Source organism: Cotesia typhae, unplaced genomic scaffold (genome assembly GCF_013202065.1).
Source record: "Cotesia typhae breed Kobodo isofemale line unplaced genomic scaffold, CoteBio_Ctyphae contig_4, whole genome shotgun sequence".
Lineage (NCBI taxonomy): Eukaryota > Metazoa > Arthropoda > Insecta > Hymenoptera > Braconidae > Cotesia > Cotesia typhae.
The window spans coordinates 4,642,266-4,664,642 of NW_027423748.1; the positions used below are offsets into that span (position 1 = coordinate 4,642,266).

Here is a 22,377-nt window from a genome sequence, read left to right on the forward strand (position 1 = left end):
CAGACAAATTCTTGAGTTATAAAACTGTTCTTAGTTTAAGTAGATTATTTGATTCAAGAATTTTTCGGTAATTAAATAATTTCTCTGTTCTAGAGTTTTTTTTTAAATCATAATAATTTCATCGGTTAAGTTAATTCATCATCAATACGCTAATGAAGAATTTTTGGTGTTAAGAAACCAATATTATTCTTACATTACATGTTGACATTTTTTTCGTTTACGTATGATTAAATATTGATGATACAATCCGTGAAATTAATTAATTACATGTTTATTGTTTTTATTAAAAAAAAAAAAAAGAGTCTGGTAAATCCACGCCGTGTAAATACAAGGGTCTACTTGTAGAAGTGAACAAATCGGATTAGATTTTATTTATTTACTTAAATAACTAAAACAAATTTACTAAAATCAATTCAACATTGTATAAATGATTAGATCATCCATCAAGAATTTTCCCCACTTGTATTACATTACCTACACCATAATAATTTCTAACATTAGTTCATTGATTCTTGTTTTTCTTGTCTTCAGTCTTCAGTTTTCAGTCACCTGCGAACCATTGAGTAACAAACAACGTCTGATTGCCCTATTAATCAAAAAACCTATTTTTATGCTGCGTTGTTTTACAAAATAAACTTATAATAGTAAAATAAAAATAAATAAACAATCAACATGATTCCTACAAATAATAATTCCGAGCTCGAGGAAGTAAAATCTCTTATCAAAGCTTTGATCATCTCAAATAAGGGCGGGGTACCAATTAACAAAATCGATGGTAACTATTAATTTTCTGGTATATTGTCTTTAGCTAATAAATTTTTTTTTTGTCACAGATGAGTATCACTATCAAACGGGTGATTTTATCCCGTATCTTCGCTTAGGTTACTACTCTCTTCACGACATGTTTCGTAATTTTGACGGCATAAGAACAGAAAGAAACGAAGTTGGAGACGTCGTTTACCGGGTCGTCGATCTAGGACGCATGGCGCACATCGATGACCTTGTCAGGAAGCAAAAAGATTCAGTGATTCGACCTGATCGAAAACGAAAGGATCGTTTCACCCGAATTAATGACAACCAACCACCACCACCCAAACAAGCTAAAAAAATTCAATCAACGTTTTGTAATTTTATCTCTGGTAATTATTATTTATTATTTATTTTTTAATATTTTGGTTAATAAATTTATATTATTAATAGAATTCATGATTAAATTTTTCAAGTTTAAATATTTAAAGTTTTTATGATTAAATTTGGTATCATTAAAAAGGTCTTGTTGGTCTTGAGTTTTGCATTTTCATTTCACACCGCGTTCCAGATGCCATAAAGGCGTATACTGGCAAAAGGTCCCGGTGAAAAGCCATTAGAGCGTATAAAAAATTTTTTTTCGGGAATCGACGGAGTTTAGTCCGAAATGTGGAGAAATGCTAAAAAAAATTTTTATACACCCTTATAGCTTCCGGAACCTGCCTCGGATGCCATAAGAGTGTATAATAAAAATTCTGTTTTTTTTTTTTAAGTTTAAAAAAATTTTTAGTTTTAAGAAAATTTTTTCTTTACATTTCTGCACCTTTCATATAAAAATACGTCGGTTCCCAAAAAAAAATTTTTTTCCGGAAATTATAACATATTTTTGTATGAAACGTGTAGAAAAGCAAAAAAAAATTTTCTTCAAACTAAAAATTTTTTTGGACTTGGAAAAAAAACAGAATTTTTATTATACGCCCTTGTGGTTCCTGGGTGCCATAAGGGCGTATAATTTTTATACGCCCTTATGGTATCTGTAATGTGATATCATTCTCATCAAGCTTCAGCTCATGATGATAAGTATTTAGGCTGCATTCGAAAATGCTCTATCTCTAGATACATAATTAAGAAATGACCTTGTATCTTGTCAACTATTGACATTTTTAAAGATATAAACTCATCCCGATGTTACACTCATCAAGACCTTTCATTTGAGTACCCACATCAATTTTTTATATATTTATACCTATTATATATATGTATATATGAAAAATATATCAAAATGCGTGTGGGTACTCAAATGAAAGCTCTTGATGCGTGTAACATCGGGATGAGTTTATATCTTTAAAAACGTCAATAGTTAAAAAAGTACGGTGCAATTTAACAAAAGTCATTATTTAATAAAGCAAAATTTAAATTATTTATAGTTCACAAGTCACGGCCGTCACATGGTGACTGCAAGGTTGCTAATAATAATTATTTATTTATTTTTACTTTTAATTTATCAGAGGGAGAGGATTCTGCGTATGAATCAACGGCGTACGACGATGATAACCAGACTCCCATAAGAATTCAAGATCCTCCTCAAGATTTAGTAAGTTTTTTTCATTTATTATCAATGATAATCAATTTTTCATTTATTATTTATTATTATAAACTTTCTGATTTTATAGTTACATGTTCACGAACCCTTGATGAACGGTCAACAGTTGATCGGGGATGACTTTTTTTTACAACTCGCAATTCGCAATTTGAGACGTCCAATCTGGAGAAAAGCTCGTAAGAATTACTCTTTTTTGATTTTATGTTTAGATTTTTGATAGTAAGAATAATTTTTGATTTGGTATGAAAATTTATTTAGCATGCACAGCTCTTCATTGTGGATTGTGTATTTCTGGATTGACGATTCGTGCGCTCACCAAAAAGATTCGCCATATCAAATCGATGTCTAATAAAATTATTATATTAATTGGAGCTGAAGACGTCTACAGGGTAATTATTTTTTTACTTAAGTTGTAACATATAAAGAAATTTATGATACATTTTAATGAATTACATAGATTGATAGAAATTTAAAATATCTTTAAAACTAGCAATCTTTATATTCTTCTTAATGAAAAATTTAATAAATTTTATTCAAATTAAAAAAATCGATTCAATATTTTCATAATACTTAGAAAATTGACATAAACATAATTAACTATTGACTTTAAAATAACTATTGTAATTAGTAGAAAAATTCTTGATGAAGTTAGCTGACATCTAAAAATTTTTAGAATTTTTTTTATTGAAAAAATTATAAAAAAATTAAAAAAAAAATTTCATTTGTAAAAAACTTGAAAAAAGTAATTTTAAAAAATATTTTTTGTTCGAATTTAATAAATGAAAAAAAATTAAAAAATTTGAAACGTCGGCTAAGTTTAGTATTATAAATTCTTGATATTACTTCAATAGTTCAATTAATTTAATAATTAATTTCAATAGAATCACAATAATTTTTTCTATGGAAAATATTGGTGAAATTATTAAACTGATGTCATTAAGTAGTTATTTTTGTTTTTCAATAACAGATAACATAATAATATATTGGCATTGAAATTCCTACTCGATTCTAACTAATGTGTACATAACTTTTTTTTTACGCATTTATTGTTTCTTAATACTCTTCCGGATTTAGGATTTGTCTTAATATGTATAAAAATCGTATAAAAATTTTTATTTAACAAAATATTTATAATTATTGTTTCTTCTTTTTAATTAGGGTCATTCATTTGATGAAATGAAGTGGGACTTTGACGATCTGATAAATTTGTTGCATTCGCGGTACGCTTTTTCACGTGATGCAATAAAGTTATGTACCATTCCACCACTGGCCAACCTGGGAGTCTATTCCAACGGCAATAAGTTAGAAGCGCTTCGTTGCTTCAATAACTACTTGAGATACTTCGCGTCTAGTAATAACTATGGTTTAGTGGATTTCTCCACCCACATGACCAACCCAAATTTGGACACAGAGTGGGACTTGTTCCAGCTGGATGCCAGAATGGTTTCTGGAAGCAATCATCCCTACGTTCTCTGGAACAAACGAGGTAGATGTCTCGCTGTGAATCTGCTGGCTCGCCCAGCTGAACCTAGTAGTAACGATAATGATAATTACAATAATTGTGATGAATACAATGATTGTGATAATTACAATAATTGGAATAATTTCAATAATTGTGATAATTACAATAATTATGATAATTACAATAATTCGAATTATTGTTATTAATTAAACAGATTTATTTTTTTATATTTATTAATTAGCATAACTTATTTTTTTATTTTCACTTCATTAAACTCGTTTCATATTTGTCGTCATAGTTTATTTATATATATATATATTTTTTACTCTAAATTTTTAGCTAGTCATAAAATTACGCTAACTAATAAATATTTATAATAAGTTTAATTGATACAAATTGCATAAAATTGTTTGTGCAAAAGGTATGGGTAATATTCTTACAAGTCAAATGTGATAAGTTATGATCGTTTATAATTTAAATGTTAATAATTATGTAAATCTATAAAATTGTAGTAATTGATTCAAATTAATTTCTCTTAATCACTTGTTTATAAAATGAGTAATCAATTTTTGGGTAATTTTTTACATTTTATTATCAAATAAAAATATAATAAAAATAATCGAGAGTAAGAATAATATTTATCAAAGTCCAAAAAATAATTATTTTTTGACTTTATAAATAATTCTTACGGATTTTTATTATTCATTTTTATTTGATAATTAAACATGTAAATAATTGTCAAAATAATTTTTTCATGACAAAATAACTACAATTTTATGGATCGCACTTATTTAATAATTGCCAATATCTCTCATTTTTTATAATTTTAGTTTAATTATTAGTTATTTATTTATAAGTTAATCGATCGATCGGTTAGGTATAAGTTTAATTATTTATTTATTTTTAAGAATAATTATGTATAAATACAATTATGTGTAATTAGAATAGAATCGCCGCGAGTACTCGCCAAAAAATAATGCAATGGCTTGTCTGTGAATAAATTTATAAATTGTTATTGGTGCGCAACAATACAATTTTATATTTATTTTAATACTAGACTAGTCTTTATATTGTTAAATGATGAAGAAATGTAAAAGTGTGTTATAAATTTATGTTAAAGAGCGAATGAGTATGAGAGATAAATAAAATAATTATAACAATCACAATTAATGAGCATTAGTAAGTGATTTAATTCATTTAGAATCACGGATAATATTTATATATTTCTTCGAAAAATCTGTTTATAATATTTTTTTTTAGCATAATTTCATACACTAGAAATTCAGCTGTGCTTGTTAATTCAGAAATCTTTATAAAATTTGATGAAAATGTAGAATTTACAATATCTTTGAAATTTCTTATTGAAAATAATAATTTAATATCTACTTCCAGATATCTAGAGTATTAAATTTAGTCTAAATTAAATTTAGCTGTCACTTCACAATTGTTTTAATTTTTTTAACAAATAAATTATAGCAAAAAAAAAAAAATTATTAAAAAAATGGACTTGTAAAAATTTTAATAAATTAAAAATAATTTTTTAGAACAAGTTTTTTTGTTAAAGAAAATTAATAAATTTTCAAGTGACAGCTAACTTTAATGTCATAGCAAAATTTTATTTATTTATAGTTCACAAATCACGGCAGTCATATAGTGAGTGCAAGGTTGCTAATTAATGTTTAATAATCATAAAGATAAAATTAAAAAACATTTAAAATATTTTAATAATTTTATTAATCAAAAAAATTTATTGAAAAATAAAAAAAAAATAAAATTTACAAAATTAATTTCTAAACTAAAAAATTGAATAATAATTTAATTGCATTTTTAAATTAACTGCATTTTTTTTACTATCCCAAGCGATACAAAAATTTTCTTTATAATATTTTGTTGAATTTAAGATGACAATTATTCATTTTTGATTTTTTGGTCAATAAAATCTTCCAAAAATTCAAATTTTTTTTTGTGATATTAGAATTTTTAATTATTGCAAAGAATTAATTATTTATATTTTTAATTTTCGTGGTGCATAAATTATTTTGTAGTGCTTACCTTTCAGAGGGAGTTTCGTGTGAGATCTTTGTAATTTATCTAATATACGGTAGAGTGAGCTTCCAGTTCAGGCCTTTTTTATGTTTTCAACAATAAAAAGAAAATCTCCATTGTATACATGTATGTACATGACAATAATAAAAGGAAAATATAGCGTATACATACCGGCTGTTTATAAACAGTATAATACATAATATAACATTTCAATTTATTTAAAAATACATATAAATACACATCACAAAGGTAAATTGTCTCAATTTGTTTTTTTTTAATCAACTTATTCAATTTGCAATTCTAACCTACAATACCGGGTCAATATAAAATATCTTTTGACAGGTTGAAATTAATTTTCATATTTTTACTAATTACTAAAAGTTTATATTGTTACTAATGAATATCATTTATAATTAGATGAGCAGAAAAGAAGCATTACAACAATTCATCCATCAAATTCATGGAAGGCCGGTCGTTGTTAAATTAAACAGCGGAGTAGATTACAGAGGTAATTAAAAATTTTTTTTTTACATTAAGAATGTATAATTCAAATTTTCAAGTGTTAATTGATTGCAGGAGTATTGGCTTGTCTTGACGGATACATGAATATTGCTCTCGAACAAACTGAAGAGTACGTTAATGGACAATTGAAAGATAAATATGGAGATGCATTCATCAGAGGAAATAATGTCCTTTATATCAGTACACAAAAACGTCGAACCTAATAATGTTGTCATAAAATACATTCTATTATAAAAGCAAATAATTAATCGGTTTTTCATAATAAAAGAAAAAAAAACTCAATTTTCTATAATCAATTCTTTTTAATCAAAGTTTAGTTATAAAATACATATACAAAAAATGAATAAAAAAAAGATATTACTTTCATCACTGTCAATAATGAAATTTTCAAGTTGAATGTGTTTGTTTTTTTTGCTGAGCAAACTGGTTAACTGCTTCATTAATTTCTCGTTCAAGTTCTTCGTCAGTTAATAACGACCTAGGAGCATTTGTATTATTTAAATTATTCTCGACTGTACTTGAAAACTGTTGATTTACATTAAACATTTCAGTATTCTGAATATCGGTATAATCCGACGGTTGAGTGTCAGAATTGAAAATAGAATTGATTTCTTCATCAGTAAGTGTTGGAGATTGTTCTTTATCGTTTGTAGCTGGTGTTTGTATCTTAGAATCACTTTCATTTGTTTGTGATAAATTTTTAGAAGGACGTGATACTTTTTCAGCAATTTCTGTTTCAGGAGATGCAATGGAAGCTTCTGAAGTTTTAGCTCTTTTAATTTGTTCATCTTGTAATTTAGCTCGTCTACGTTTGATGGCTTGCTGTCTGTTTCTCTCAATTCTCTTTTTAATTTCTTCTTCAGACTCTGTTGCATTATTAGATTTACTGATGTTAACTTGCTGACTGCTACTTGATATTTTTTGACTCTGCGAATTCAAAAGTGAATCAAAAATATCATTATTACGTTGAGTAGATTCAACAGTTGACGCTGCTTGTTTGGTCTTTTCAATTTGTTCAGCAATAAGTAAATCAAATTCATCCACTGGCTCTGGCGATTTCTCTCGTTCATCAACAGCATCATCTTCATCCCGTATAATAACTTCATCAAGCATCATGTCTCTGCGATACCTTGTAAGGAATGTTTGAAGTTCTTTTTTAGTTCCTAAAGCTTCAAGTTTCTCAATAAAATCATCAAATTGGTATTTTGGAAATAATCTATGACCCCAGTGCTCCAAACGTTTCATAACACGATTTAAATCATGTTTTTCATGCCCTTTACCGTGAAATTTAAATCCTTTAAAATACTCTTCAATAGTATGCACACCTTTAGGTCCTTTCAATCTTGCTGGATTTAACTTTGGCATAGGATTGCGAACAATACGTTTTTTCGAAGTCTTTGGATCAATTCTTCTACCAGCTTCATCGTTGTTTTCATTATCGTCTTGTTGATCATTGTTAATCGGTTCATTTTCATTGTTATCTGAATTTCGACCTTCATCTTCCGAAAGTGATCTTTGATCAACTCCATCATTTAAATCATCAATCATTTTTTTATATGTATAATTTGAATAACAATCGAATCAGTTAAGAGTTTTTAAATTGTATTTTATAAATGTTATCAATAATCGATTTTTATTTACCTAAAATTGAAAAATTTATCACTAGAGATCTACCAAATGTTTACGTGGACTGTAGAGCAAGTCTTCGCCAAATCTAAAAGATAAAAATTAAATAAGATGGGTATTAAAATATCACAACTGTAACTTTAAATATAGTTTATACTAAATTTATCAATGAGAATATCTTCAATCAAATTAATAATTTAAATACATTTGTATTGTATGAAAATTAAGTTAGCCGACATTTAAAAATTTTTAGAATTTATTTTATTGAAAAATTATTTTAAAAAAAATTAAAATAACAAGTTTCACATGTAGAAAATTTATGACATTAAAGTTAGCTGTCCCTTGACAATTTTTTAATTTTTTTCAACAAATGTATTTGCTCCAAAAAATTATTTTTAAAAAATTGCATTTGTAGTTTTTTAAAATTTCTAAAGGTAAATTCTTTTTTTGCCATAATTTATTTGTCACAAAAATTCTTAAAATTATCAACTATCTGCTAAGTTAATTTTCATAGAAAATTTTAAAAATTACATCTGTAATTTTTTAAAAATGTTTTTTTGTTATAATTAAATAAATGAAAAAATAATCAAAAAATTAAAAACGTCGGATAACTTTAGTATTGTATATATTGTATTCACATAATACAAGTTTTTTCTTTTTGCCATTTGGCCAGTGAAGGCTTTGGCATAAATAAATAAATATGAAAATTAAGTTAGCCGACATTTCAAAATTTTTAGAAATTTTTTATTGAAAAAATTTCAAGTAAACAATTTAAAAAAAAAAATGTCACATGTAAAAAACTTAAAAAACTACAAGTGCAATTTTTCAGAAACATCTTTTTAATTGTAATTTAATTAATAAAAAAAAAAAATCAAAAATTTTTAGACGTCTGCTATCTTCAGTGTCATAAATAAATTCATTCATATTTGAGTATTAACAAAAAAATTTATATAAATATTTGTAATTGATTATTACCGTAAGATAACCTCACTTAACCACTTGTATATATTTTCTTTATTAATTCAAATATTAAAATTCAGCTTCATCTGCATCCTCTTTATCAACAGATTCTTCAGAATCTAGAAATTTATTAAACTCATCGGTTTTACTCATACGTTCCAATACAGATTCTAACAATCGTTTATTCAATTTATCCGTCTGTGTTAATTCACGCCCTTGTTGTTGAAAACTGTCTCGTTGCTCTGGTTGATTTTGTCTATTTTGCAATCCATCATTCACTTTCTCAACACCATTATCATTACTTTTGTTAATTGGAGTTCCCGGCATATTTAAAATATTTTACAATATTTTTACTGTGATTTATTATAATATAATCAATTTAAACTTTAATTCTTCGATAAAAATATTTATATATATGTATATTTATTTTTTGTAACTGAAGACTGTTGCGCTTGCGCAGTATTAAAAAAAAATTGACAACATTAATTTTATTTAATATAATATTTAACCAGTTTAATTATTAAGAGTTCTTTAATAATTCATTCACTAAAAAATATTGAATTAATTAACTGCAAATATTAATAAATTTATCTTCATCTTTTCCATCTTATTAAAAATGTTTTATTAAGTTTTAAATTTATTGCCGGAAGTAAAGCAATCATGAGTTTAATTCAAATTTATTGTGAAACTAACGAATTTTTAATGACGCTGAAATAAGCAAACATCTGATAATTTATATAACTTTTTTTAAAAGACAAATTTTTGTAAAAAAAATTTAAGATAAATTTTCTGTTCAGAAATTAATAGAAATTATGAGTTGACATTTATTTGTTAAATAAAATAATAATGAAGTTAGCAGTCAGCTGTCAATTTAAAAAATTTTTTTAATAAATTAATTACAATAAAAAAATGCTTCTAAAAATTTTTACTTGTAATTTTTATTAATTTTCACATGTGAAACTTTTTTATTAAATTTTTTTTTAACAATTTAATTACTATAAAATTTAATATTTGTCAACTTCAGTGTTATTAAATAAAATTTAAAAAATTTTCAGAAGTTTGCTAATTTAACATCATAATTTTCCCTTCAGTTTTCAGTTTTTAAAATTCGTTCATCTTTATTTAACAGTAATTAATGAAATATTTTGACCTACATATTTATTTAATCATAATTGTCTCAATCCTTCAATAAAATTATATCAACTTTTTATGTGTTGCATTTTTATTGATGTTTCATGAAACATCTGAATATTTTTATAATTTATTTGATCAAAAATTTTTATTGAAAAAGATTAAAAGGAAAAATTTCACGTGTAGAAAATTTAAAAAATTATCGGTGCAATTTTTTAAAATCTTCTTAAAATAAAGATAAAAATATTTATGAAAATTAAAAAAAAAAACATTAAAAATATTTACGAAATTTTTCTTGAAGAATCCCGCAAATATGTTATATGTTTGTTTTGGTATATTCTTGTCTTATCTTTTTGCTATTATCTCTTTATCTATTAATGTATATTTTTAACATTTAGTGACATCTCTGCTTCGCTAAATCAAGAGCCAATTGATGAATTCTGAAAATTATTGTTATATTATGAAATATTTTATCTAAAAAAAATTATTACTAAAAATAAATCACCAAGAAAAAAAATTCACATGTAATGAATTTTTTTTTTAGTACTGATTTATTTGTTAAAAAAATGACTGAATATTTATAGAAATCAATATTTATTGATATTAGTTAATTACTGCAAGAATCATCGTTATAAAAATTTATCAATTTTCTGAAAATAAATCAATTCAGAAAACTTGTCAAGGCGCTTTTGTGCAATTTTAACAATTTTTTTGTTATACTTTTTTAAATTACTTAAAAATTTTCAAACATTAGTTGCTTGCCAATAAAGAAGATATGTATAGTGTGATGAATCAATTTTTTGAGTCGAATAGGATTTCAAATTTAAATAATAAAAATAATTTTTTTCTTCTATGAAATCATTTTTTAAAATAAAGATACAATGAATTATTCTGATTCACTAATTTAATACGTCAAAAATAATTTAATGAACTTTGTAACCGTATTATATTTCGGTCTTATTAAAATAAAGATAAAAGTATTTATAAAAATTAAATTAGCAAATATCTGAATATTTTTATATAGTTTATTTGATTAAAAATCTTTATTGAAAAAGAATTAAAATAATAAATTTCACATGTAGAAAATTTTTTAAATTATCCGTGAAATTTTTGAAATATTTTTTGAGTTCTAATTTAATTAATAAAAAAATTTTTACGAATATAGCATGGTGTCTAAAAACGTAATTTACAAACTTATGTACTACTATGTAGGTGTTAAACCAGAACAGAACTGCTAAATAATTTAAACAAAAATTACATGTGTGAGATATAAAAACCAAGCCAAATTTATTTTATTAGACTTAAAAAAAAAAAAAAAAAAAAAAAAAAAAAAAAAAATGAGGCTTCACGCCAATAAATGCTTATCAAAATTTGTGAGATGTATTTTATGTACAGTGTCAAAATACTTGTATGATAAATATTAAGAAAAAAGTGACATTTGTTCTATATAATAATTAAAACTCATATTATTAAAAATTAATAGATGAAAGATAGATTAAATTGCGAACTTTATTAATCATACAAACGTTATCAGAAAATGACGAGGGATTTCTTTAGTGGGCAAGAGGAAAATAAAAAAAAAACAAAGTACACAAATATAATAGAAGAGGATAGAAGAAGGATCACGCGATAAAAGTAGAGGGGGTACAACGAATCCAGCGACGTGTTTCTGTTTGGGGTAATGCACCGTGTGATAATTTAATGCACAAGTGAGCAAGCGCATAGAAAATTTTGTTAAGAGAGGGTAGTATGAAGACTTTCCTCATTTTTTTTTAACGAACATTAGTTTACATGTGGTACAACGTATAATGATGATACGCAATGCTGCGATGCAGCGCGTTGGGTAGTGACATGATCCCGGTATTTTATTAAAATAAAAATAAAGTTTAAAATAATTTAATGGGACGAAACTAGTCTTGTAACGAAAAACGTGGTGTATTTATACCGGCAATAGTATTTGTGTATATTTTTATATATATATATATATATACATTGCCATAACGTGAGTAGCGGTAGTATCGTAAATACCGTTAAATACTGTTGCTTTTTTATAAATGGTTGCAATTGAAATAGCGGCTAAAAATATTTATCATAAAATTCAAAATTATCTTTGGTAAGTGTCTAAAGTATTATCTACAAAAAAAAATGTTTATTGTGAATTATTTATTGTCACATATTTATATTTATGTAATACAGCTCAAGTGTGGACATTAGAACCATAAAAGAGTCGTTACAAATATAGTTGTGTGCTGGTACACAACTATACTTCCAAGTATATCATTTTAATTTTATGTGTTACTTATTACAGAATTGCTTATTACCATAAAAATTTATTGCTTATTTCAGATAAATTTTATGAGCAAAAAGGAGTTATATTGCTGTTAAAAAGTTTACCGCTAAAAAATGTAAGTGTGACGTTTATCAATTGATTAATTAAGTAGAAAACTTTTGATGGATAAATGTGTACCTTATATTTATTAATTTTTCTTTTAATGAAAACTAATAATGATTTTACGTCTTGTATATGTTGTGAACAAATGACCACGTGCGCACTTGATATGACATGCTTTATGACGCGGAATCATTGATAATTTTTCATCCAATACGATCGAAACGCGTGACCTTATTACTGATAAATGCCTACTATTTACGTAATTATGCATTTTTGCGGTTCAGCATTATTGTTATTTTTTTATTATCATTTATTCATTTTTATAATAGTTTAAAAATTACACGAGTTATTCAAAAATTTATGATGCTAAAATAATTGAACTTTTGAGAATTTACAGCGTTTTGTAAATAAATTAATAATATTAAAAGTAAAAAACATCTGGCAATTTTTAGGATTTTTTTTTTTTAACGAATAAATTAAAAAAATTTTTTTTGTCTTGAATTTTAAGTGTAGAAATTTTATAAAATTATGAATCTAATTTTTAGTACTAAAAAATTAATTGTATAAATTATAGAAGATGGTAATGACTTTTATAAATTTTACCAGAATTTATTTATCAAATAAACATATAATGACGCATCAATGACCGCATTAATAAGCTTGATTTTCAACTCAATTTTAATCATTCCAAGTGTCAAATACCGCGTCGCATAAGTAATTAAATGCATGAGAGTTTGAAAAGCTATTGTTATCAACGTAGTCATTATCAACAGGTTATACTTGTAGTTTTTAAATTTGTTTCTTATCTTTATGATAATTATCATGAAATCAGGTGGAATTTTTTATTATGTGATGAAAGATTTAATTGTTTAAATATTAGTTAAAATTTTTTTTATCAAATATTATTTACAAAGTTTACTAAAAAATGTCGATATAATTTAATTTATTCTATTTAAAATTATTATTATTTATTGATTATGATATCGATCGTAAAAATTTTTAATCCTACACTAAAGTTTTTAGTAAAGAATTAAAATGATTTTGTAAGACGAAATTATACGAAGAACTTTGCTCTTACTTATGACATTGAATTTTCTGATTTTTTATTAAAATAAGATTGATGTTACAAAAATTAATTACACGAGTACGGATGTTAACAAAAACGAGATATCCGAAAGTATTAATTAATTACTTATACTTTACGCATTAATTAAATTTTAAAAATATGAATGTGAGGTAATACCCGTGCAAACATATATTTTATAGTCAATGAGAACTTTTTCAAGGTATAGATTTATTTCAATGACACTAAAAAAATTTAAACCTGTTCACAGGGTCAGATATTGAAAATTAAAAATTATGTTTTTTAATTTAATCTCATGTTAATAATTCTTGTATTCAACATCTTTAACAATAAACCACTGGAGTCCATAAATCAAACATGAAAATTTAATTTTTTTAATTTGCAAAGCTAACAAAAGATTAAAAATGATTGAATCTTTGGTCACTTTGAGTATTGGTTACTATCGAGAAATAGGCAACCAAGGACAAACAAATGATGTTACCTATAATTTTATGATGCATGTAATATCATACATACTTTACTTTTAATGTTTTATTTTTAATATCATGCTGTTATTAAAAATCTATGCCGGTAATTTCGGTTAATGATACTTTATAAAATGTTATATAATGAATAGGAGTGGGGTGATTAGATATTTATTATATTGGACTGCAAAGTAATAATAAACTCTATTTAGATTCATTTTCAAGCAAACAGTTAACGAAAAAGGAGGTATGAAAACTTATCTTTTTTTGTTATTTTTTTGTACTATCTTAATAATATTTTCTCAATATCTATATTCATTAGAAATAGTTCTATCATAATTTAAGCGAAAATAAACATAAAAATAGATAATTAACTACTAACATAGAAACGCGCAAATAAAAAAAAATTATTTTATAATCTTGAATGTAAATTAATAATTTGATTGAATATAAACTGCAAATTATGTAATGTAAGAGTCGTGTTAAGCACAACTTGAATTTACCGCCCAAAAGTGAGGTGATATGCTCAGCTCTATTGATTTCTACCACTTGACTGCGTTACTTGAGGGAGTAAAATACGCGAAAGAATTATTTAAAACGGTGCAATGGTGATTTTAGTATATAAAGGTATTATAAATAAATTATTTATTGATTATTTTACTAAGTTAACAATAAATAATCTATTGACTGTAAAACTTTTGTAAGAAAAACAGTAAAGTTTGTTTGTGACATGACTTGGTGCACTCACGACTATACAGCAGTGTCTAGGAAGTCATAAAACTGTCTCTAATTTTTCGAATATTAAAAAAATTAACCATTAATCTTCCGTTTATGTTTAAGTACATATTGAAATAAAATCAATAAAAATAAATTGTATTTTACCGACCGAAATATTCTACAAAATAGATTATTTTTAGTATAAAAAGGGTATCTAAGGTCGTAAAATATTGGGCGTAGTTCATTTATTAGATTGTTGCCTTTTTTTACTTGGATGCAGTAATGAATAAAAAAATTTTTTTCTTACTTATTTAAAATATACAAAAATTTATTCATCATACTAGATTAAGAATTATTGATTATCTTTTTTTTTTTTTTTTTTGCTAATATTAATTTTTTCGTAGTACTTTTGCATTGAAAAATACCTATTTAGATATAAAAGTTACAAGATTATTCTATAAATTTAAAGTAATCTTGAAAATTAATATTAAAAATATTAACTCCAAAATTCAAAAATTTAAGTTAAGATAATGATATACAATACAATAAAAATTTAAATTTTATAATTTTTTTAGAAAATTAAAAACGAGATTTAAATATATATCATTTAAAGATCAAATATCAGTTAAGTTGCTAAAAAAAAGGAAACAATTTTTTTATTTTTAAATTGTTTTTAAGCCTCTGCTGAGAATATTCAAAATTTCAGTTTTTGTTTCCGGTTGGATTTTTAAAATGGTTACTTTTATATAAAACTAAATTTGGATTCTTTATAAATTTAACTTAAATCAATCAAGCATATTTTGATACCGGAATAATAATATAATATCTTTTCTAAATTTATAAAAAAGAGAAAATTAATTAACTAAAACAATTGACAAATTTTTTACTAAAAAATCTTAAAAGAAATATCAATTGATAAATATTAATGATTTATTTTAAATAAGTAATTTTTTTTATGAGTATCCTAAAAAAAAAAATATCAAAGCTAAAACACTTTTGACCTTTTATATATGATAAACAAGCTTTATTATTAATCATTCTAACTAAATTTTGCGCATAAATTATTTATAAAAAAAATCTTTATATTTCTATGTTTTGTTAAAAACAAAAAAAAAATTTTTCATGAGTTAAAGCTATAAATTTTATGAAAAATTAAAAATAAAAACAATTTATTGTAACTATAATAGTACAGCTGATAATGCGTCATTTATGATTAGATAAATATATGTTATATTGGTGCAATTGATAGTTGAAAGCAATTACTCAATAAAATGCATTATTTTCACGATGCTTTTTGATTAGTATCGCCTGACGTGATTTAGCTGTCCATATAAAACTACATATTTTTCTACTTAATTAATTAATTAAATTAATCTTTGAATGAATCGTGATTTTTGTAATTCTATCATCTGGCCACAACACTTTTATATATTGTTAAAAATTATTTTTATCCGATTACAAAATTGAACAATGTGGACTTTGTCTTTTCAATGATTATCATTCGAGAAAAAGCAAATAAAATATTATCATTATCAGTTAATTAATATTTATTTTGCGTGAATTTAATTTTTAATCTCCGGATATCATTGTATAATTTGATCATTTTTAGGCAATAACGTTTTTAAAAATTCGTTTAGTAATATTTATAATAATAATAATAACAATAAATATTATTTTATTTCAGATAATATGTCTGCAGTGCAGCCTCAGTTACCCAACGGATTCTTAAATGGATTCTCAAAGGATGATAAAGTTAGTATTGAAAATAAATAAATTTATTTTTATTTTATTCTGTTTAATTAATTATTAAAACTTTACATTACAGGCATCAGATGTTGATGGAGAATATATCGCTCCTTCCGACACCGGTCGCGATGGTAAGAAATGGATAATTAGTTTTTATTCTTACGTATACAATAATTGTTAAGTAATGTAGTATAGTCATATTTCATATTTATGTTTTTATATAATTGCTAAATATATTACAGATAATTCATCTATAAGTATAAATATAATCGCTAAAGCCTAAATTTATTTTTGTACTTGAATTATTTATTTAAATCAAAAATGATTGTCGACAATTTTCAATGAACAACGCATTTTAAAATTATAACTGTTCTATCTAAGCGTAAATTATTAACTTGTCAAGATTCTTCTGAACTTTGAAACTATAATTTTAACGGAAATTTCCACTTTGAGATGGTTCAAAGTCCGTTTTATATAAATTAAATCGATTATAGAATTATTTAATTATCTGTAAAAACAATAAATTTGGCATTTAGTAAAAATTTAAAGATTTAAAATAACTAAATAAATATTTGATTTATTTAGGACCAGATCAAATACTTGCTTCAGACGTGGATACAACATGGGAACCAAACGGACGAGTTAGAATAAAATATGACAGAGAAAATTTCAATTCACGAGAATTTATTTCAGTGCCTGGTTTGCTTATGAGAACAGCCAAAAAATATCCTGATCATGTCGCATTGGTATCAAGAGTTGGAGTTGATGGTAAAAGACGTACTTATACTTACAGGTATGATAACAAAAAAAGTTTACTATATTCTTTAATCATTGGCTTGAAGATAATAATTAGTAATGAGCGGCTCTTTTTTTTTTCTATAGAGAATACGAGGCGGAAGTGAGAATTGTTGCTAAAGCATTCATTAAGTTAGGCCTTCAACGGTATCACAGCGTTTGTATACTTGGGTTCAATAGTCCACAATGGTTTATTGCTGATATTGCAGCTATTTATTCCGGGTATTTAATTATTTATTTTTCTATAGGAACTATTGATGAAACATTATCGCAATTAATCCATCCTAAATGTACAATTTATATAATTTCAGAGGTTTCGCTGCAGGAATTTATACAACTAATTCTCCGGATGCTTGTCAATTTTGTGCTGAAAACAGTAGAGCTAATATAATAGTTGTAGAAGATAATAAACAATTGGAAAAGATACTGGAAATAAGGAAAGATTTGCCAAATTTGAAGGCTATTATACAGTATGAAGGAGTAGCAAAAGAAAAAGATGTATTGAGTGTAAGTAATGCTTGTATTATTCTGTTACAGAGATATGTGATTAAATATTGGATTCACTAAATTTTATTTTTTATCTTTAGTGGTACGATTTATTAGAAATTGGTCGAGCTGAATCAGATGATAAACTAGATTCTGTTCTTCGAACGATTGGTGCTAATGAGTGTTGTACTTTAGTTTACACGGTAAAAATTTTATTGACTATAATTATTCATGTAAATCATAAACGAGGATATTTATGATTTTTTTTTCCATAGTCTGGTACAGTAGGCTGTCCCAAAGCAGTGATGTTGAGTCATGACAATTTAACACACGATGCACGAGTAATTACAGAGCGTGTAAATTTTAAAGACACGACTGAAATTATTGTTAGTTTTTTACCACTGTCACATGTTGCAGCTCAGGTAAATAAATTATTACATCAATTCAAATTTATTATTAATCATGTATTAATAATAATCAATATAATAGAAAAATTTTTGATAGTTCTTTTACGTTTCAGAAACAACTTTCTGATAAAAAAACTGTTCAAAAATATCGTTAGTAAAATAAAAATTAAAAAATGATTTACAATTTTTTTTTTTTTTTTTTTTTTTTTTTTTTTAAAGGTGGTTGAAATATTTACTAGTATGACCGTAGCTGCAACTGTTTATTTTGCGGATAAAATGCTCTTAAAGGTAGTCTTGTTGAGACTTTAACTTATGCAAGACCTACAGCTTTTCTGGGTGTTCCACGTGTGTGGGAAAAAAATATATGAAAAAATGATGTTAGTAGCCCGTAACAACGGTCCAATAAAAACATGGATTGCTACTTGGGCTAAAACACAAGGATTATATTACAACATGAATAAAATGAATGGTGTTGATTATAAAACATGGGGTTACCTTTTGCTAAATGGTTTGTTTTTAATAAAATAAAAGCAACACTTGGATTAGATAGATGCAAAATATTTGTTACTGCTGCTGCTCCATTGAGTGATGATATAAAAATATTTTATGAGTCTAGATATGCCGATAATGGAAGCTTATGGTATGTCAGAGTGTGCTGGTGCTCATACTCTAAGTACCGAAAACAAGTATAGGTATGTCTTAAATTAATTATTAGTTTTCTATGTATTATAATATCAATTGTAAAAATTAAATTATTTATATTGTATTGATTTTATTACAGATTAGGAAGTGTGGGAGCAGTTTTAAAAGGTCTTAAAACAAAATTAGATCATCCAGACGATTGCGGTGAAGGTGAAATATGTATGGGTGGTCGACACGTTTTTATGGGCTATTTGAATGCACCGGAAAAGACTAAAGAAGCTAAAGATGACAATGGTTGGTTACACAGTGGAGACCTTGGAAGAATAGATGCTAAAGGGTTCTTGTATGTAACAGGTAATTATTATTAATTATAATTTTTATATATGGGTGATTCTCTGTAAGAATTTTTTCTACTGTCCTAGGCATGTTTTTATCAGAAAAATTGTTATTTTATAACTAAAAAAAATTTATTACGAAAGTAAAAAAACATTTCTATTTGGAGTATTGAAAACTAAAATCAAATAAATTTTGGTTTTTTTTGCTATAAATTCGTAAACCACCGAATTGAAACTTTAAAATTAAATTTTAAATTATTCGTCTATAATATATAATTTGATCCACAATGTTTATGAACTTAATTAGTTAATTAACCATCTTCTTCAATGAAAAGTACCGAAAATTAATTTGTTTCATTAAATTCATCAAACCAAAGTTTGTCCCAGGCGTTTTAAGAACAGTTCCCTGCCAGAAGTTCAAAGCCAAAAAAATCCAGCATGTTATTTTACCTTTTGTAAAGTTTATAAGGATCTAACTAGCCTTAAGTTAATAACCATAGGGCTGTTAGCGCTTTATCGCCATTTTATTTAGTGTTAAAAATACTGTTTGTGCTGGAAACATGTGTCTGGGCCACAAGAAATTCAGTTCCCTGGCAACTATTTTTATTTATAATTTATTTATAAAATTGGATCCATGTCTTAATATTATTCTAATTAATGTAAATATTCATTGAGAACTTGAAAAGTTGAATGCATTGAAATAGTTTGCTTGATTTTTCTCAATTTGATAAAAAAATAGTCCCCTGGCAAACAGTTCCCTGTCATGTTATATAGCAAAAGATACACAAATATCGAAAAAATAAAAATTTAATCGGCTGTGTATTTATTATCATTAAGCTGATAGTTTTGTAGTCCTTGATAATTTTTTTCTAATAAAATCAAAAATAATTTGGTCGGACAATTTTGTACAGATTTAAGTCGTCCTTACAGAGAATCACATATATTTTAGCTATAATTACATGTAATTTTTTTTTCTACAGGACGAATAAAAGAGCTTGTAATAACGGCTGGTGGTGAAAATATTCCACCAGTTCAGATAGAACAAGTGTTATTAAAAGAATTACCAGCGCTTAGTAATGCTATGCTCGTAGGTGATATGAAAAATATTTGACAATTTTAGTTACATTAAAGGTACATATCGTTTATGTTGTTTGTAGAGTACATATTTTGTTAGTAACCATCTATATTTAAATGATTAATGTTTAATATTAGACCGAGATGGACCCTGATACAGGCGAGCCTTTAGATGCTCTTTTACCTACTACGATCTCGTGGGCAAAGTCAATTGGAAGCAAAGCAAAAACATTATCTGAAGTTTTAAATACACGGGATCCACTTGTACGTAAATGTTATTTTTTTAATTTTATACTTTATTATAATAGTTTATAATTTGAAAAATTTATTTTACAGATTTACAAGGAAATTGATGATGCAATCAAAAGGACAAATGAACAAGCAACAAGTAATGCTCAAAAGTACAAAAATTCACTCTCCTGCTTCACGATTTTTCAATTCCGACAGGAGAATTAGGTCCTACTCTTAAATTGAGGCGAAATATTGTATCAAAAAAGTATGCCGATGTTATTGAAGAAATGTACAAGTAACAAAATTTCTGTTAGATCATCTTTAAGTGTCAAAAACAATTTTTAGTTAGGAAATTTTTTTATTTCCTCTTCAAACTATCTTTATCAACAAGTTTAAATATTTACAAACATCTTATACATTCAGATTATTACAAAAACTTGCAATTTTTTTTTTTTTGTTTGAAATATAAATTTTCTTGGAGTTCTGACAAAAATGTGTATTGCTCTAAGAACCAAATTTTATATAAAGTGATGCAATTGATACTTTGTTTTTGTTTTATTTAAAATTATAATTTATTAAAATTTAGAGATTAATAAGATTAATATTAAAGGCATAAAAGTTTCTTACTCTCTCTGTAATATACATAGTTAGAAATTTGTTATGTATATAATTATGCGTGGAAATGCTCTTGTACAATCTTAATAGTGTATAAAAGTTTAAAAAAAAAAAAAAGTATCGGTTGTATAATTTGTCGTATTACTAAAACAATTTTATGTAAATTTTGAAGATTTTTGAATTGATAAGTACTTAAATTAATTGTAAGAAAGTGCCTTCTGATATCTGGACAAACATTACGTTGTCTTTCGATAATACTGATGTCTAGGTTTGATTTTTTTTTCAACAAGTTACACAATTAAAAGAACTTTTTTCTTTCAGTTGAATTAAACGTTAACTTTTTTTTATCTTTAGTCTTCAATATTTTTAATTGATGAAAATATTGTGAATTAAATATTTATGTGAAAAAACAATATCAATCAGACTAAATTAAGAATATTTCAACATCACTATGAGGAATTTAAACGCTTAGAGAAATAAAACTGAATTGATTATAATTAAAATGCAAAATTTATCAATGTCGTATAGCAAAAATAATTATATTATATATTTATTCGGGATGCATCACAGTACACATTTTTAATTTGTTCGTACTTGAGTGTTACTAGCAAAAGTTCTTCTGAAAAACTTGAATTGGTTGTAGTTGGTATTCGAGTGTGACAATAACACGGTTTGGTTTTCATCTTTAGTATTGTTTTTAAGTGAAAGCTACGACTTTTATATTTACCGTCATCAGGAGGTTTAAAAATGTATATAATGTAATATTTATAATAAAAACAAATTTATTGAAAATAATTCATATTTTATATTTTACTTATTTATAAACACGTTCTGCATACGTAGCTTTTAATTACGTATTTGATATATATTGTTCAAGAAAATCACAGTGAGCTTTTATTTGTTCTTGATTTAATTCAAAAATAGTTACGGATTAATTTTTATGGTGGCCATTGCATAATTACAATTAAAAGATTTTAATTCGTTTGGCTATTATTTGGATTTTATAGTTACTTAAAAAAATTTTACAACTCAATGATGCAGCAATTTGATAAATACTGAAAACCAAAAAAAAAAAAAAATGAGTTACTCTTTATGGTAGTAATCGATGGTATTGAAATTACCAGATACTTGACAATTTGTTTTCTTCGAAAAATAAACTGGGCCGAAAAATTATTTAAAAAAATTGCATTTATAATTTTTAGAGCTTTTAACGATGGAGTTTTTTAAATAAATATTTCAGGATGTTATAGACCAAAATAATTTCATATTTTTTATTATATTTATTTTAACAT

At 25.0% G+C, this 22,377-nt stretch overlaps 5 protein-coding genes across 5 annotated transcripts; 3 read left to right on the top strand and 2 right to left on the bottom strand.

The window, feature by feature from the left end:
* Window positions 1-535: 535 nt before the first annotated feature.
* Window positions 536-4,978, top strand: LOC141527659 (uncharacterized). Its single transcript, XM_074243236.1, has 6 exons — window positions 536-775; window positions 834-1,139; window positions 2,256-2,341; window positions 2,421-2,526; window positions 2,609-2,739; window positions 3,509-4,978. The coding sequence occupies exons 1-6, from the start codon at window positions 673-675 to the stop codon at window positions 4,016-4,018; spliced, it is 1,242 nt and encodes a 413-aa protein (XP_074099337.1). The 5' UTR covers window positions 536-672; the 3' UTR covers window positions 4,019-4,978.
* A 969-nt stretch (window positions 4,979-5,947) lies between these two features.
* LOC141527664 (U6 snRNA-associated Sm-like protein LSm6) lies at window positions 5,948-6,662 on the top strand. The gene is made up of 3 exons (XM_074243244.1): window positions 5,948-6,107; window positions 6,276-6,366; window positions 6,435-6,662. Exons 2-3 carry the CDS (start codon window positions 6,276-6,278, stop codon window positions 6,581-6,583), a joined length of 240 nt encoding a protein of 79 aa, XP_074099345.1. The 5' UTR covers window positions 5,948-6,107; the 3' UTR covers window positions 6,584-6,662.
* LOC141527661 (uncharacterized) lies at window positions 6,663-8,080 on the bottom strand. The gene has a single exon (XM_074243238.1). It carries the CDS (start codon window positions 7,926-7,928, stop codon window positions 6,768-6,770), a length of 1,161 nt encoding a protein of 386 aa, XP_074099339.1. The 5' UTR covers window positions 7,929-8,080; the 3' UTR covers window positions 6,663-6,767.
* Window positions 7,954-9,388, bottom strand: LOC141527663 (uncharacterized). Its single transcript, XM_074243243.1, has 2 exons — window positions 8,982-9,388; window positions 7,954-8,094 (listed from the first exon to the last, which is right to left on the bottom strand). Exon 1 carries the CDS (start codon window positions 9,291-9,293, stop codon window positions 9,036-9,038), a length of 258 nt encoding a protein of 85 aa, XP_074099344.1. The 5' UTR covers window positions 9,294-9,388; the 3' UTR covers window positions 7,954-8,094; window positions 8,982-9,035.
* A 5,239-nt stretch (window positions 9,389-14,627) lies between these two features.
* Bgm (acyl-CoA synthetase bubblegum family member 1) lies at window positions 14,628-21,880 on the top strand. Its single transcript, XM_074243398.1, is given in 19 exon segments — window positions 14,628-14,664; window positions 16,439-16,506; window positions 16,580-16,631; window positions 17,086-17,293; window positions 17,383-17,517; window positions 17,607-17,802; window positions 17,883-17,984; window positions 18,057-18,203; window positions 18,408-18,459; window positions 18,462-18,544; window positions 18,546-18,684; window positions 18,687-18,786; window positions 18,788-18,880; window positions 18,970-19,184; window positions 20,146-20,259; window positions 20,262-20,296; window positions 20,378-20,503; window positions 20,576-20,636; window positions 20,639-21,880. Coding segments are annotated over 19 exon segments (2,079 nt in total). The 5' UTR covers window positions 14,628-14,642; the 3' UTR covers window positions 20,770-21,880.
* The last annotated feature ends 497 nt before the right edge of the window (window positions 21,881-22,377 follow it).